Source organism: Octopus bimaculoides, chromosome 8 (assembly GCF_046866305.1).
Source record: "Octopus bimaculoides isolate indiv1 chromosome 8, ASM4686630v1, whole genome shotgun sequence".
NCBI lineage: Eukaryota > Metazoa > Mollusca > Cephalopoda > Octopoda > Octopodidae > Octopus > Octopus bimaculoides.
In genome coordinates, this window is record NC_142935.1 from 6,538,080 (window position 1) to 6,555,884 (window position 17,805).

General features: G+C 36.3%; 2 protein-coding genes across 3 annotated transcripts in view; both read left to right on the top strand.

The window, feature by feature from the left end:
- Nucleotides 1–17,805, top strand: part of LOC106880487 (uncharacterized) — a 127,472-nt gene that overhangs the window by 12,130 nt on the left and 97,537 nt on the right. Inside the window, exon 1 of one of the 2 annotated variants that reach the window (XM_089356050.1) lies at nucleotides 1,451–2,592. The exons of the other annotated variant lie outside the window; for it this stretch is intronic. Within the exon in view, the coding sequence (XP_089212176.1) occupies nucleotides 1,540–2,592 (1,053 nt within the window). The 5' untranslated portion in view covers nucleotides 1,451–1,539. Of the gene's footprint in view, nucleotides 1–1,450; nucleotides 2,593–17,805 lie in introns of those variants that run through there. 2 annotated transcript variants of the gene reach the window in all.
- On the top strand, nucleotides 8,378–10,307 carry LOC149134302 (uncharacterized). Its single transcript, XM_089355942.1, has one exon. The coding sequence runs from the start codon at nucleotides 9,018–9,020 to the stop codon at nucleotides 10,101–10,103; it is 1,086 nt and encodes a 361-aa protein (XP_089212068.1). The 5' UTR covers nucleotides 8,378–9,017; the 3' UTR covers nucleotides 10,104–10,307.

Sequence of the window (17,805 nt, forward strand, 5' to 3'; positions counted from 1 at the left end):
ACAAACAATATGAGGACAAATATCCGTCAAATGTAAATAATATATGTACATAATTCCACATCTCTTAAATATAGAACTGTACTATTCAGTGTCTTCTAGACTGAGAATCTTTGGATCTCATCTGTGTACTATATGTTATACATGACTCGCGTCACTACGTTGCTGCCTTTACTAACGTGTAGTATGGCAATATTCTTCGTTGAACCACGACATTACTGAAACATATAAGGTAGTTTATACACAAGACATCACTCTAATGTTGTGTCTGTCATTCACTCTTTTTCTTTGTCACTCACTCTCTCTCTCTCACTCTCTCCCGATTTTTAACACACGTACATATAAACTTTCATAGCATGTTTCATTTCGTCACATAAATTGAGAACATCGTAAAGAGGAGATGTATGGTTTGAGAAGGATTTGGTACATTGCAAATTGATATTGAAGCAAATTACTGATATATATGTAGATATACATAGATTAACATCATTTTGATTATGATAGAAATGTGTGAATACATGTATGTATTATCTTTATGTTAAATGCATTTGCTGAAACGTGGAGGCGCGTGGATTAGTGGTTAGGGTGGTAGACTCATGAATGTAGCATCATGGTATCGATTCGTGAACCGAGAGACGCGTTATGTTCTTGAACAAAACACTTTATATCACGTTGCTCTTTACCTCACAGTTCCTTCAATACGTATCCCACATGGGTTTTGTCTACATGTATTTTTTATACATATTTATCTATATATTTATATCTTATAAATATTTAAAAAAATATTCATATGTGTCGATATATATTAATATATGTATATGTAAATATATGTATATATATATACATGTGTGTGTCTGTGTGTCTGTGTGAGTGTGAGTGTGTAAATATATATAGGGAATTATGCACAGTATATATATATATATATATATATATATATATAAGCATACACGCGGAACGAGGGGTAGGGAAAGGTAGGAACTGTCAGAGGATGATTTTATTTGTATGTTGGCATTGTTTTCTTCAACAAAACACCTCATTTCACGTCTCTCAAGTCAGTTCAGCCGGCAAGAATGTGTAATCCTGCGACGGAGTGACGTCGCGTCCAGTTAGGGAACATATATCCGCCATGAATCCTGGAAACCGGCACTTATGGGTCAGTATGGCTCGACAGATTTAACGTTAAATCTTTCATTTCCAGAAAGAAGCATTATTGATCAGACATAATATAAGCAAATAGTTACTAACAGATAATATCGATTCTACATTCAGGTTTACTACATTCAGTAGTTAACAGAAATTGACTGCATACATTTAATATGTTACAATAAAGGCGTGGTTATATTTTATGATAACTGTACACCCAATCACATATAATATATTAATGAATGCATTACAGTGTGTTGTAAAACGATGACAAAGAAGCTAGCAGCAAGCGAGAAACACTAAACAAAGATATAAATATTAATATTCTGGTCAGTTTTGCATTCAGGTGAATTTGATTATTCTAATATCTTTGCAATTATATCAAAATCTAAGTAACTGATGGACTCATCTGAATCAGGCGCCAAAATATCAGAATCATATTCAGTTCATATAAGAATGGACGGCAACTCTCCAAAAACCGTAAGTGAGAGCACCTTCAATGAATACCTGGAGAAAATCAGACGTCTTGCAATTATAAGTTCTATTCCTTCTAAAATGAGTTTAGAAATGTGGAAAAGATCTGATATGAAAACACGAATTCTGTATTTATGTCTCCCTTTACTCTATCTAATCTCCACACTTGATATTTTACGCTTTATATGGTTTATTGTAGCAAGTTATACATCAAACAATAATAAAAGTATATTAGGGGAATCTTATATGCTCATGATGAAGATATTCCCAAGTATATTATCACTGATCGTTATCTGGAAACGCAATCACATCTACGGATTAATCGATGATTTTCAAACTTATATTCCAATATGCCCAAATAATATATTGATGAAACGGTACAACAAATTTGGAGCATGTACTGTTTTAATTAATATATATTGTTATTTTATCATAGCCGCTATATTCCAAATTATTTTACCGACAACTTTAGTTGATCCAGAATATTTTATGGAAGCGTTAGGATTTCCATTATCACGAGAAAATAAGTTTTTTGGGTTTATGTTGATATTAAATTTCTCGACAGATATATGGAATGCAATCCTTATTTTGTCATCTGACAGATTATATGATGCATTAACATCAATATTCATAAAAGAATTTAATTATTTATCAGATAAACTTAAAGAGTCCATACAGGAAATTCAACATTCGAATAGAAGAATCTCTCAGAGACATATAAATCTTAATGAAATATTAACACAAATAATTAAGCAACATACTAGACTGAGTCATTTGACAAAAGGAATTAACTCGCTATTTCAGCATTTTAATGGGTTGATGGTATTAGTATTCAGTCTTAACTGGTGTATCATAGCATATGAAATAGCAAATAACTTAGTCAATCAGAAAGGCACCGTACTACAAATTGTTTCAGGAACAACGTCTGGACTATATTTTTTATATCTGATCTACAGAGGACTGGTGTTTAATTCGTCTGTAAGTATCTGTTTTCTGTATTTTTAATGCATAATTCATTGAAAACAAAGGTGTTATTTCCCGTCTATTTCCACGATCATCTCCATATCTGCTCACTTCGATTCCCCTTATAGCATCTCTTTATCCCTCTGTCTCGTTCATTGTTAGAGAATTAAGGGTTGTAAGTTCCGATCTTTCCACATATGTATGTATGTATGTATCTATGTATTTATGTATGTTTGTGTTTATGTATGCATGCATGTATTAATAAGTATGTAGAAGGTTGAAAAGTAACACAAGAGTTGATATATATATATATATATATATATATATATATATATATATATATACACACACACAGAGTTAAAAGCAGAAAAAGTAATGGAGAGAAGGAAGTTCACTATTTTTTATTAATATATTAGTCATCTTCGCGTCTTACAGCCCTTTCAATTAATACACAATAATTTAATTACAAATTAGTGCTTTAACTTGCATTTCTGTGACATGACCATAATTCCATCAGAGAATAAAAAAAAAAAAAAGATGTCACCTTGAGATGGTATATGTGGACCTAACAATTCATTTCAGCAGACGGCTGAAATGAATTGTTAGGTTCACATATAACATCTCAAGGCTATTTCTTTTTTTTCCTCTAATGAAATTATGCTCATGTCACATAAATGAAAATATAATGTATTAATTTGTAATTAAAGGGCTGTAAGAAGCGAAGATGATCAATTTGTTAATGATAAATAAATGTGAACTTCCTTATCTCCGTTTTCTTTTTTTTCTTTAAACTGGATATAAACAATTTGCTTAATATGTATATATATATATATATATATATATATATATATATATATATATATATATGGTATTGATTTCAAATGTTTCTCACATCACAATTATGTATCCATTGCTCTTCAAATCAACTCTTTGTGAACTCATTACTTTAAACTCTTGCTAATTCTATAAATGTTCATTAATAACTTGTGAAAAAATCATTACAGCATATTCGTTCCTTGGGTGTGCTTAACATTAAGTTATGAAAAGTTATATTTGTTCATGTATGATTTTTCGTCATGTAACTAATAGCATATCAGAGGGTCACTTTGTCATACATATTTTTATATTATTTTCTAACATGGAATCGTCATAATACTACTGGCGAAATATGTGTCTCTTTCAATATAAATACCGATCAATCTAAATCAAATGTAATAAAAAATATTATATTCATTCCTGCTAAAAGTTAAACATCTTTCGCTTACAAGATTCTTTTCTCATGGGATAATTATAGAACAATGGAAAGATTATGGATTAAAGTGACGAATAATTTATATTTTAATCCCATTTATGTATTCAATTTCTATGCTTAATATTATGTGCTTGCTTCGTTTATCATAATGATTTATTCTAAAGAAAACCTTGAGTCGCTCTTTGGGAAAAGCGTTCTTCTTTTGCTAAAGATATAACCATGTTTAATTTTCATAAATATGTTTTGAAACAGATCTCATACCTGCCAATTAATCCATGAATTCGGTAACCACATTCCTAGAAACCAAATTGCTCAAGATATGGCTATGTACCACACCTAGTGTACATGTTATGTCGTATATAACATATGTTATACTGTGGTGGCGATTGCTGAGATCCAGGTTGCTTTAAGTTTGACACTTGTAGATCCGGATTTCTTCTTTCATGTCATGGCTTTCCAGATATTACGTGAGAGCGAATTGATGTTAATTAGTTTAGTAATTAATGCATGATAAATTTATGGGTGACAAGTCTTATCATATCAAATTATATAGTACTCGTTGGATTTCTGTTAATTATGATAGATGAGTTTGAATATTTATCAAAGAAACTGCAGTATAATTTACCGGGTAAACAAGACGATCATACAAACATATCCCCCAACAAAAGTCCTTGCATTGATATATTGAATAAGATAATTAAGCAGCTAGGCAGACAATGTTGATTACATGAGATTATGAACAAAACATCTCATGTTACGGCCGCCATTACATTTCTCCTGTTTCGTCTTTGCACATGGAATCTCCAGTGTATTAATAAAATAAAAATGATATTTACTTCAAATGATTTTCGCAATGGGAATAGCATCAAGTTGTTTCCTGTTAATGTACAAAGATCTTCAGGTTAATTTGAATATAAATATTTGCTTTTCTAATTTGCTGCTTCGTTCGTAAGTGTTGTTTAAATCCAAAAATTCAGTATCATATTCGTTTACTGGTGTTAGTTGGAATGATATCTACACTTATTTGAAACCACCACGCCTAGCTAAGTTTTTTTCATTGAGCAAAGCAGCAAGTTAAAGTTATACTTGAAGTGTGTTTCTAATCAAAATATATTCTGGCAGCTTACACAAAGAGTGAAATACACTTCCGCCAAAACAACAAAACCTCAAAGACACACATGCTGCGCACAGCCAAAGCCATACAGATAAGCATACACATGCATATCAATATATGTGTTCGTATATGCATGCGTATATATATATATATATATATATATATACATAAACACACGCTGTACATATGTACATATATATATATAGGGAAAATTCACAAAAAACAAAAGACGAAGAACGGTGGTGTAGAAAACAAACAGATGTATTAGTATAATGCTAGGGAATGGAAAAAGTCTTTAACGTTTCGAGTCTACGCTCTTCCACAGAAAGGGACACAGAAAGAAACATATATATATATATATATATATATATATATATATATATATATATATATATATATATATGATGGATTATCCCGTCATTAAACGACGTATGAGGGGAGAACAATTTCTTACCGAACAGACACACAGATTACTTGTCTATAGTGATCAAATGTTTGTGTAGATATAAGCTCCATCCCTCCATTTGATCGACATTACCTGTACAGATGCAACTTGTGGCATATGTGTGTGCGTGAGTGTGTATTGGTGTGTGTGTGTGAGCGAGAGAGAGAATGTGTGTATGGCTCACAATTGAAGTTGTATTTGGATATTGTGATTAAGGTGCAAGTTTCGAGCACTTGTCTGTAACTTTTTTGTTTTTCTCCTGGATTTGTAAAAGTAATATGCCAACATCTCTAGACTCTTTTCCTCATAGCTATTCCACATTCTCAAAATTATACGGGTAACTTCAAACATTTTCATTCAATATATAATGTTGTTACATTTTGTGTACATTATTAGCGAATTAAAACTCAAAAGAGAAAGTGAGAGACCTTGCAAATGAAAATGGAATACTCTGCACTGAATGCAATGAATATTTAAATTTGCGATGAATTGGACGCAGTGAATATTTAGATTTGCGAGAAATTGGAGTTTAAAAAATTCAATAAACTTGAGAAATCCAAATTATAAAAATTTCTTAGAACATGAATTTATAAAAATATTTCCAGACGGTCAACTCTTTAATAACATCTTTCTCTTAGTACTTTTAGTAATTGTTACATACGTAATTAGTAAGCGTCTTTCTCCGTTTTATATACATATATATATATGTAAATATATATATATTTATATTTATATATATAATCTATCTTCGTCTGTTATATATATATATATATATATATATATATATATATATAAAGAAAGGAAAATGCACAGAGTTTACGTAGTTTTAGTATATTTTCAAATGAAAGAGTGTTGTCGTTGTCGACCGGTTTCGCTTTTGGTAATCATGATTTTGAAATTATTGTAATTTCGTATTTTCTCAGGGTTTAATCTATTTTTCTTTCATAGAAGAACATAGACTAAAATATTTTAAAGAAATATGAAATTACAATAATTTCAATGACATTAACGAAAGCGAAACGGTTTGACAACCACAATATACTTTCATTTAAAATATATTAAAACTATGAAAACTGTGCATTTTCCACTTTTGTTTTTATAGACAAATTAGAAACTTGTGTATAGACATATTAGAAACGTGAAATAAATGAAACATATGAAGCATCAAGTAAAGTATATATACGTATGTATTAGCAAAGAAAAGAAATGTAGACATCGTCAGATAGACCATCAATTTATTAACTTCAATTTCGAACAAAAATCAATCTTATAACCTACAATTAATTTAAAATACAAGTACATTTTCAATATTGTAAATTGAGTATTCCCCGCGTGTTAGAAATCACCATAAAAAAGATTCACATCGTAAAAGATTGAGTGATCATTTGCAGAATTAGCATATCTACAGACAATGCATGAAGCGCGTGTGCATGTTAATGTTTTTAAACAAATACCATTACTTGTATATATGCAATTTATACCTATACATATATATATATTTATATATATATGTATATAGACATATACATAAATGTATGTATATATGTATATATATATATATATATATATATATATATATATATATATATATATATATATATATATATATATGTATGTATGTACGCATGCATATATATATATATATATATATATATATATATATATATATATATATATATAATAAAGTAAAGTTGTAGAATACCGTACGAGTGGAAATATATATGAAAGAAGGTTTGAAAATGCACTTATTTAAAAAAAATATTTATTTACTTAACCGGTTTCACTTTTTTAGAAAAAAATTATCAAAAGTCTTTGAGAATAATAAAAAATGTTAAAAAACAGTTTGAGTATTAAAATGCATATATACATTCTTTGATGATAAAATATATTTAAAGTATAAAGCTTTGTATGAACTTTGTAGTGTTACATACTGATTGTCACACATTCTCTGATATTAAGGTGAAATTGTTAAAAACAGTGTTAAAAACAGTGTATGAAAATACACATATGGAAAAATACATATACATATTCTTATACATATTCTTTGACAATCGAATAAAATTGAGGAGGAACTGACCTGGCCTTTTTCTCTTGTGTATACACTGTTTTTAACAATTTCACCTTAATATCAGAGAATGTGTGACAATCAGTATGTAACACTACAAAGTTCATACAAAGCTTTATACTTTAAATATATTTTATCATCAAAGAATGTATATATGCATTTTAATACTCAAACTGTTTTTTAACATTTTTTATTATTCTCAAAGACTTTTGATAATCTTTTTCTAAAAAAGTGAAACCGGTTAAGTAAATAAATATTTAAAAAAAATAAGTGCATTTTCAAACCTTCTTTCATATATATATATATATATATATATATATATATATATATATATATATATATATATAAATATATATATATTATTTATTTGAAGGTTACAATACATGTACTAAAGCGCTACTAATAGTTTCATATGTTCAGGGAACTTAAATATATTCTTCAGGCGCAAACCACATATACCGACGTAAAGAAATTGAATAATAGAATGAACGCGAAAAAAAATTAGAAATCAGCATATACAAAACGCAGACAGTAAACATCGGAAAACGGAAAACAGAAATTAAAATGTCAAAAATGAAAAGTAAAAGGTAAAATGGTGAAAGAGTTATCCTCCTCAGAATTTAAAGGATAATGTTGGAAGGATATCAAGTCAGACAGGAATAAGCAGAATTTTCCAATTCTTCAGAATATATTTATACATAGGCACACAACCACTGAACATTTCTGACCTGGAGATCAATAGAGAGTTAGGGGTCTTAGATCTGATCAAGATCTGCGCTCTTTCAGCCAAACACAATCTACATTTATCCGAATACATGGATCGAATAAATGTAGACTTTGTTTGGCTGAAAGAACGCAAAGATTCGTAATTCTCTACTAAAGTCCAGGTCAGAAATGTTCAGTGGTTGCGTGCATATGTTTAAATATATTCTGAGGGACTGGAAAATTCTGCCTATTGCAGACAGACTTGATATCTTTCCAGCCTCAACATTTGAGGTCTAAGGATAGCTCTATACCTTTTAATTTTACTTTTTAGTATTGACATTTTAGTTTCTGTTCTTCGTTTTCCCTTGTTTAATGTCTGCGCTTTATGTGTGCTGATTTCTCAGTTACACCTTACTTCAGTTCTCTGCAGTCAGGTCAGCTCGCCAAATCCTTTCATTTTGCGACGGACTGACGACCCTTTCAGTTACGGAATATATATACGTCATGAATCCGGGAAACCGACACTTGAGTGTCGGTAAGACTTAACAAGGAAATTTTAAATGCTTCGTTTACTGAAAGAAACATAGTTGATAAGACAGGATATAAGGAAACAGATAATATCGATCCCACATTCAGGTTTACTTTAGAGTAAACAGTAGTTAATAGAAATGATCTGCATAGATCGAATGTGTTAGAATAAATAAAGGTGTGGTTATAATTCATGGTAATTGTGCATCCACTCACTAGTATTAATGAATGTAGCAGAGAAGAGTTCACAACACATTACAAAGAAGCAAACAGCCAGTGAGAGAAATTTTTCTAATATCATACCAAGTTATATCAACAAACTAAGAAACTCATGGAAGCATCTAAATCGGGCCCCAAAATTCCGGAATCACATTCAGTTCATATGAGAACGAACGACGACTCTCAAAATACCGTAAAATATTGCCCTTTGAAGGAATACCTGGAGAAACTCAGACGTCTTGCAATTGTATGTTCCATTCCTTCTAAAATGAGTTTAGAAATTTGGAAAAAATTTGATGTGAAAACACGATTTCTGTATTTATGCCTCCTCCCTATAATCTATTTAATCCCAGCGTTTGATATTTTACGTTTCATATGGTTTATGATAGCAAGTTATACATCAAAGAATACTGAATATATTTTAGGAAAATGTTTTATGCTGATGATGAAGATGATCCCAGGTATATTTACATTGATCTATACCTGGAAACGAACTCACGTGAACGCTTTAAGCGATGATATTCAAACTTATATTCCGATATGCCCAAGTAATATATTAATGAAGAGGTACAACAAATATGGTGTATCAAATATTGTGATCAATGCATGTACTAATTTTGTCATGTCCGCTATATTCCAAATTATTTTACCGATAATTTTAAGTGATCCGGAATATTTTATGGAGGTCTTAGCTTTTCCATTATCACGAGACAATAAGTTGTTTGCGTTTATGCTAATACTGAATTTCACGACAGATATATGGAATTTTATGCTGTGTTTGCCATTAGAGAAATTGTATGAAGCATTGACATCAATTTTCATAGAAGAATTTGAGTATTTATCAGAGACGGTTAGAAAGACAATACCGGATATTCAAGATTCCAAACGAGAAATCTTTCAGGGACGCATAAATCTCAATGAAAAATTAGATGAAATAATTAACCAACATACTAGACTGAGCCTATTGACAAAAGGCATGAACTCGGTGTTTCAGTTTTGTAATGGCACGACTGTATTACTCTTCCTTATTATCTGCTGTATTATATTTCATGAAATAGAAAATGAATTAGTCTATGAGAAAGGCTACATACTACAGGTTATTACGGGAATAACGACTGCACTGTATTGCTTGTATCTGATATACAGAGGACTGGTGTTTAATTCGCGTGTAAGTATCAGTTTTCTGTATTTGTTGTGAGAAATTCGTTCAAAAGCAAGGAGTTATTTTCCTGTTTATTTTCATGATTATCTCCATATCTGCTCATATTGATTCCCTTTAGAGCCACCCTTTACCTCGCTGAATCGGTCCTGGTGAGATATTTAAAAGTGTATGTCGCAATCTTTCGAGCACTGCAAAATGTTTTCTATATAAATATACACACAATTTCATCTGGTAGTTCTCTCTCTCCCTCCTTTCTCATATATATATATATATATATATATATATATATATATATATATAAATTTAAGGAATGGAGCAAACGCATGTTATAATTGCATACTTTATTCCTACATATGTTTCAAAGGATTACAACCTATGTGATCCATAGGGATCTGTGATGTTAAAATTGTAACCTTCTCTTCAGGGAATGCATGGGAATCATCTTAAACGTAAGACATTATGACCGAGTATGAAAACAATAGATGGATAAGGTTATGACGTGATTCATTTGAAAAAAAACCGTTAGAGAATTGGACGCTACCGGATTGTGGGTTGGACAACACATACATATAAATGTATATACATCCATGCATACAAAATTACATATATATATATACACACACATATACATATATATACACATATATATACATATATATGTGTATATATATATACACACACATACACACATACGCCCACATTTACACACATATGCACATACGTACCTACGCATATACAAATATACGCACACACACACACACACACACACACACACACACATATATATATATATATATAAATATATAAAGAGATAGATAGATAGATAGATAGATAGTTAGATAGAGTGAGAGAGATATAATTACTTGGAAATGGAGGCAGGGCGTTCACTCGTGTAATAATAAAAATAATAAGTATGTATGTATATATAATAAGTATGTAAGTATACACACACACACACACACACACACACACACACACACACACACACACACACACACACATATATACATACTAAGATGTATTTGTATATATATATATATATATATGAGAAAATTTGGTATCCGGAACATACAAAAGGCAGGTAAGGCTATGCAAGTGCCACTGAAGACTTCTGTTAGACTCCTGTTTCGATAACAGGTGTGAGGTGTCCAACAAGGGTCGAGTATGAGCGTGTATAGTTTAAGCAAAATGAGAAAACATAACCAAGGCAATGTGAAATTTCTGGGATATTTTGTGAACAGTGATTGCCTGTTTCATAGATATAAAAGTTATGCCATTATCAGAGATAATAAATAGAAGGAAATAGAAGAAATCAATACAAAATGTTAATTTAGAAGAAGAGAAATATAGTAAGTATAAATGCAAATAAAACTATGAAAGCAAATATAAAAATAAAGAAAAAGAATAATAATAAAATTAAAAATGAAAATAACGATAAAGATATATGCTGTTATATTTCCCTTTATACTTCCTATAACACTCCCTTTCCACAATATCTTCATATATTGAATCTACCATGCCTTTCTATTTAACTCTCATATATCGTCTCTGATGATGAGATATTATTTATATATTTGAAACAGCTGTAAGGCTACCATGATCCTTATAAAATATACTAGAAATTTCAGACTGCCTTCGTTTGCTGTCTCATTGTTTTTAAACCTACATATCTATAATAATAAATGACAAGTTTGTGTGTTTGTGAATTTGTTACTTTAACTCCTCCGAGACTATCAAACAGACCTTGTTGAAACCTGACACGTGTGTGGGGCTAATGCACATGTGGTCACTTACGCACTTAGCAGTTTTTTTTTTTAAATCGAATTTTAATCAGTATTAAGATTGCAAGAAATTATGAAGAAGGAATAGCGCACATTTTCCACTAAAGATATCTAGCCCTCTAACTCGCTAGAATTGCTGGCCAAGATGGATGTGATTTTCAAACCTTTTCTTTGATACATTGTGAGGTTTCTGTGCTGCATAGAGGCTGGGCTGGAACTAAAGGGCGGTTGCTTTGACTGAAATGTTATCTCTCACTTATAATCCAGTTATATTTTTGATCTTATAAAAAAACATTTATTTCTAGAGCACCCGTTCTGTTTTCATTTACTTTTATGGCAGCCTTCAAATATTTCCCGCTTTCGCTATCTATCTATCTATCTATCTATCTATCTATCTATCTATCTATCTATCTATCTATCTATCTCTTCTCACGGACGTGCTGTCACATCGGCTGCGAAGGTAAACTTTTATTTGACCTTTTATTGTACACCTTTTGTTGGAATTTTTAAATAATCTTGTTGCGAAGCACCTAGGCTTCCTTTGTGTGTATTTTCAAGGGCAGGAATTGGCCCCCAGGGGCAGTTTCGGCCCTAGCAAAATACAAAAATTTCCTTCTTGACATTTGAAAAATGTCGAGAAACATAATTTTGGAACGCTTGTCTTGTTCTTTTGACAAGCATTTCCCGAGGCTTCAGATGCCAGAAGAGAAAAAAGAACAGAATAGCGCGTGCTCACACAGTGACAGGAACGCAGTTGCTGTAAACGTCACAAAGACGGTGATTACAGCTACTAACAGCCCTCTCACCACCACCACCACCACCACCACCACCACCAACACCAACACCAACAACAAAAACAAAACTGTAACCAAGGTTACAAAACCATGCGTAAAAACCGTCACAAATGTCTCTGACGTAAGCACCATTGCTGCTGACGCCATCATCACCACCACCAACAACAACGACAACAACAACAACAACAACGACAACAACAACAACAACAGCAACAACAAGGACGTAAAGTTATCGGCCGTCAGCAATGACACCATCACCTGTTCAACAAACTCTGCTGCCACTACCACCACCTTTGAACCAGGCAGTACATACACCAACATAAACAAAAATATCCAGAAGAACATGTCCGCCAGCACAACAAAAACAAATTTCGCAAATGCTCTAAAGGAAAAAAGAACAATAGTGACATTCACACAAAAACAAATAAAAGACACAAAATCCCTTCTTACGAAAGAAGGAGATGATGTCAGAATAAACATACCAAAAGATATTATAGAAATGAAAAACAAAAAGTGCATCATTTATAAACTGGTAAACACAAAAACCAGACGTGTAGAAAATGTTAGCACAGATAAAATTGAAGTTTGTCTTAGAAAAATTTGGCCTTATCAAAATCATGTCACCTGGGGAAGAAAATTTGGAACGGTGCAAGTGAGATTTCTGGATGAAAATTTAGCTAAACAATTTTCGACACTCTCTCTCCGCACAGATGACTTGGTAATGATACCGAGTTATCTAGGACAGAGAGTGACCAAAGTTATAATAAAAAATGTGCCACCGGTGGTGGACACCCAATGGCTGATATCGGCCGTATGCCTGGAAATGGAGGAGGCAAATATTTTGGAGATTACGGTCGGAGAGGAAAAGAACTGGGGAGGGAAAAATCTGGAAATCCTTCTCCACATCACGGAGGAGGCTTCACAGAAAATTCCTCCAAACATTAGATTGGCAGAGGACCACAAGCTGTATGTGGTGGTAGAGGGCAGGCGACCTCGCTGTTACCTATGCAACAGCGAAGCACATCTGAAAAAGGACTGCCCTCTGGCCGCTAAACAAAAACAACAACAACAACAACAACAACAACAGCAGAAGCAACTACCAAATACCCCCAACAGAAAAACCTTACTACCAACACCACCAGCAACACAAAAAACAACAACAGAAATATCAGCAATAACCACAACAGAAAAGACAACAGAAACTGCAAAATCAGAAGAAAAAAAGAAAATTCCAAGACTGCCTCTCCCTCCCCCATATCACATACACCACACACAAATAACAAGCAGCCAACATCAATAAAAACAGCAACACAAACACTCACAGAAACACACACAGACGCACAAAATTTGCCGTTTCCTCTTTCTGACTCCTCAGATCTCCCATCATCCGATGAAGAGAGTGGGGAGGAGTGGAAAATAGCTACGAAAGGAAAGAGGAAGCGCAGTAAGAAGAAAACAAAACAAAATGCAAACACAAACAAAGCAGGGAGATTCACATCTCCCGAAAATACTACTAACACCAATAGTAATATAAAAAAAACAATGCTAACAGCAATAGACAGTACAAACACAGAGTTGATGAATTACATCAACTCTAAAACAAACATCACAAATAACGATATCAAAACCAACAACCACCCACGTACAACCCCACCAAAACACATAAATAGAATCATGGTGAAGATTGGCTGTGTGAACGTGCGTGGCTTGGGGTCACCTTGGAAACAAGGGTACCTCTTAAATGACATCAAGTCACACAATTTGGATATCATAGCCATTAGTGAGACCAGACTCCATGAACCGCGGGCCCTAAAGTCCATGTTTGGCGGACAGTTTAACATTTATTTTTCTCCCTGTCTGCCGAGGATGGGCGGTAGTGGCACGGCGGTTCTTTTTCGCAAGAGTCTGGATCTCCAAGTAAAGACGATATTTACGGACCCGGAGGGTAGACTGGTTGTCCTAGATGGGGACGGCAGCGATGGAGGCGCTTTTCGGTTGCTGGCAGTTTATGTGCCTCCTTTAACAGGTCGGTCGGACTTCTTTCGACGTCTAGAAGTATTCCTGGGAACGTCTCGTCCCTTACTTTTAGTGGGGGATTGGAATGCTACCTTGGACACGCATCTAGACTACGTGGGGAGTGACAAAACTAGAAGGGGATGCAAAGGCCTCATAGACCTGCTCAGACGCTTCCAGTTGTCTGACAAGTACCGACTCGACCACCCAAATGTGCCAACGTGGACTTGGAGCAACCGCATTGGGTCGTCGAGATCGTATCTAGATAGGATAGTGTGTAGGACAAGAGATAGAGATAGTTTAGGATGTCCACAGTTCCACATAGTCAGCTACACGGATCACAAACTTGTGACGTGTAAGCTAGACTTAGATAAGGCACATAGGCAGGGTCCCGGTTACTGGAAACTAAACGCGTCTTTCCCGTCGAGACAGGTTTTCAGAGACCGGATTAGCACGTTAGTAAAGAGGGCTTTGACGGGAGCCATCGTCAACAACAAATGGTGGTTTGCCCTCAAGAGAGCAGTAAGGGCGGAAGCAATAAGGTATAGCAGGGCATTAGCTGTAGAGAGGAACAGAGTAGAAGAGGAATTAGTGATAAAGTTAGAAGAGGCATTGCGAAGTGGCATCGCATCCGACGTTTTAGCGGCGAGGTTGGCCCTCGACCAACACTTCAATGCTAAACACGAAGGGTGTTCTGTCAGGGCAAGGATGCGTGCTCTGAGGAATGAAGGTGTTGGAGCCGCACGAGAGGCCCGGGTGGCGGAGGCGCAGCGGGGTAACAGAGCCACCATCCGGTCTCTGGTAGACAAACAGGGGCGCGAATTGCTCGAGCCGAGCAAGATGTGCAAGGCGTTTCAGCGGCATTTTGCCCGACTGTTCGGGAGGAGTGGCGAGCGAGAAGGCAGGGTGGACTTTAGTGCCTACCTGCACAGCTTGCCACGACTCTCGGCAAGAGAGGCGGAGTGCTGAGAAGGGGTCATCACGGCGGAGGAGGTGAGGGACGCGATGGCGGGTTGCTCGACGGACAAATCTCCGGGTTTGGATGGTCTGCCTTACGAGCTTTACAACTGTATGCCAGACTTGTTTGGAGACATCTTGGCGGCCGTGTACTGCAACTGGCAGCAGAACGGGAGCATTCCCGGTTTTGTGAGCCGAGGAGCGGTAACGCTGCTGAAAAAAGATCCAAACAAGGGGGACGCCATAGATAACTTTAGGCCCATCACTCTGCTCAATGCAGACATGAAAATTTTGGCCAAGGTGTTAGCCAAGCGGTTGGCGCTTGTCATCGAGAAACTGGTCGGCACAGAGCAGACGTGCGCCGTGCCGGGCCGGAGCGTCCATGACAACCTCCATCTGATGCGCTACATCATAGAGAGGGTAGTTAAGGAACCTGGCATGGGTGGGGCTCTGATCAATTTGGATCAATCCAAAGCTTTCGATAGGGTAGACCATCGATACTTGGAGGCCGGCTTCGGTCCCGTTTTCCGCGGCTGGATGGCTGCCTTGTACACAGGCATCCGTTCGGTTGTTCGCGTCAATGGACGTCTATCGGGACCCTTCGACATTGCACGTTCGGTTCGTCAGGGATGCCCCCTGTCGCCGCTCCTGTACGTATTGACTCTCGAGCCACTGCTGCGCAAGCTGGCGACGCTGAAGGGCATCCCGCGAGAACTGGGGTGCGGGACGAGCGTGTCGGCATACGCGGACGACGTCACCGTCATAGCGTCTAGCCACGAGCACATCGAGCTTGTCGGCGAGACGCTGAAAGACTACGAAGCGGTGACGGGAGCGAAAATCAACCGGGATAAGTCGGTGGGTTTGCTGCTCGGCACCTGGAGAAGCAAGCCCATACCGTCCGGCAGCGCCTCAGTAGTGGGACGCTGGACGGACGGTCCGGTCAAGTTGCTCGGAGTCTGGTTCGGTCCGGACCTGCAAACGGAGAAAAACTGGGACGAGATGACGAGTAGGGTGGCCATTCTCTGCCGGCAATGGTCCGAGAGGAAGCTGTCCCTAAAAGGTCGGGCGGAGGTGGCGAACGCGTACATTGCGTCCGTCATCGAATACTGCCTGACCGTCGTGCCTTGTCCCGATCGCGCCATCACCGAAATGGAGCGCATCCTCTTCCGCTTTTTGTGGAAAGGAAGCGTTCCGATGGTGAGGCGATCCGTTTGTTGCCAACACCCGCTGAAAGGAGGGCTGGGCATGCCGTGGTTGATGATGCGCAGACATGCGCTGAAACTGCGACATCTCCGGCTCTACGTAGACGACGGTGAGCAGGTGTGGTCGCCGTTTGTGCGACGCGCTTTCCCGCAGCTCGTCTCCATGACCGAGCTGCAGTCGTGGATCAAAAAGAGACCGAGGAATGGCGAATGGCACCGTGAGTGTCGCGTTGCTCTGCAACAATTTTGCCGTCCCGGGGCGACCTTGAGCGGCTGCATCACAACGAAGTCATTCTATAGGGGATTAGTGGAGGGCAGGTACGACGACGATCTCGGGGCGAACCTGGGCGTCGACGAGGAATACCTGACCCGCCTGTTCAGGACGACTTTCGGGCCGGGACCTATGGACAACTTCCAGAGATCCCTGGCCTGGCAGTGTTACCGAGAGGCGCTACCCGTTCGGGATAAGCTCTATAGACACGGCTCGCGAAATGCGGGGCCGACCTGCCCGAGATGTGGTCAGAGCGATGAAACCGTTCTGCACGCACTCGTGCAGTGTCCAACCATTTCGGAGCTGTGGGCTTATGTCGAACGACTGCTGTCGCGTGTGGGACGAGTCGGTTTATCAACCGAGTCTATCGTCAATATCGTCACGCCTTCTTCCTTTAAACGGGAAGGAAGAGCTGTATTTATCGTACTTGTGGCTATGGCGAAAGAATGCATCTGGTGGACGCGTCTGAAAGGATTAGAGACAAATACTTTCCTCTCTGGTCAATCTCTCATCAACTTTTTCAAGTATCACTTGAAAAGGAAGGTGAGAGTAGAGAGGCAAGTGTTGTCTAGCAAATGTTTCGAAAAAAGATGGATACATGTAGCAAGAATGGCACGTATAAATGACGAAGCCACCTTGACCATGATTCTATAAAACGTTTTAAAATTTTGTAAACAGAGAGTTACTTACATTTCTTACATATATAAAATAAATTTTATT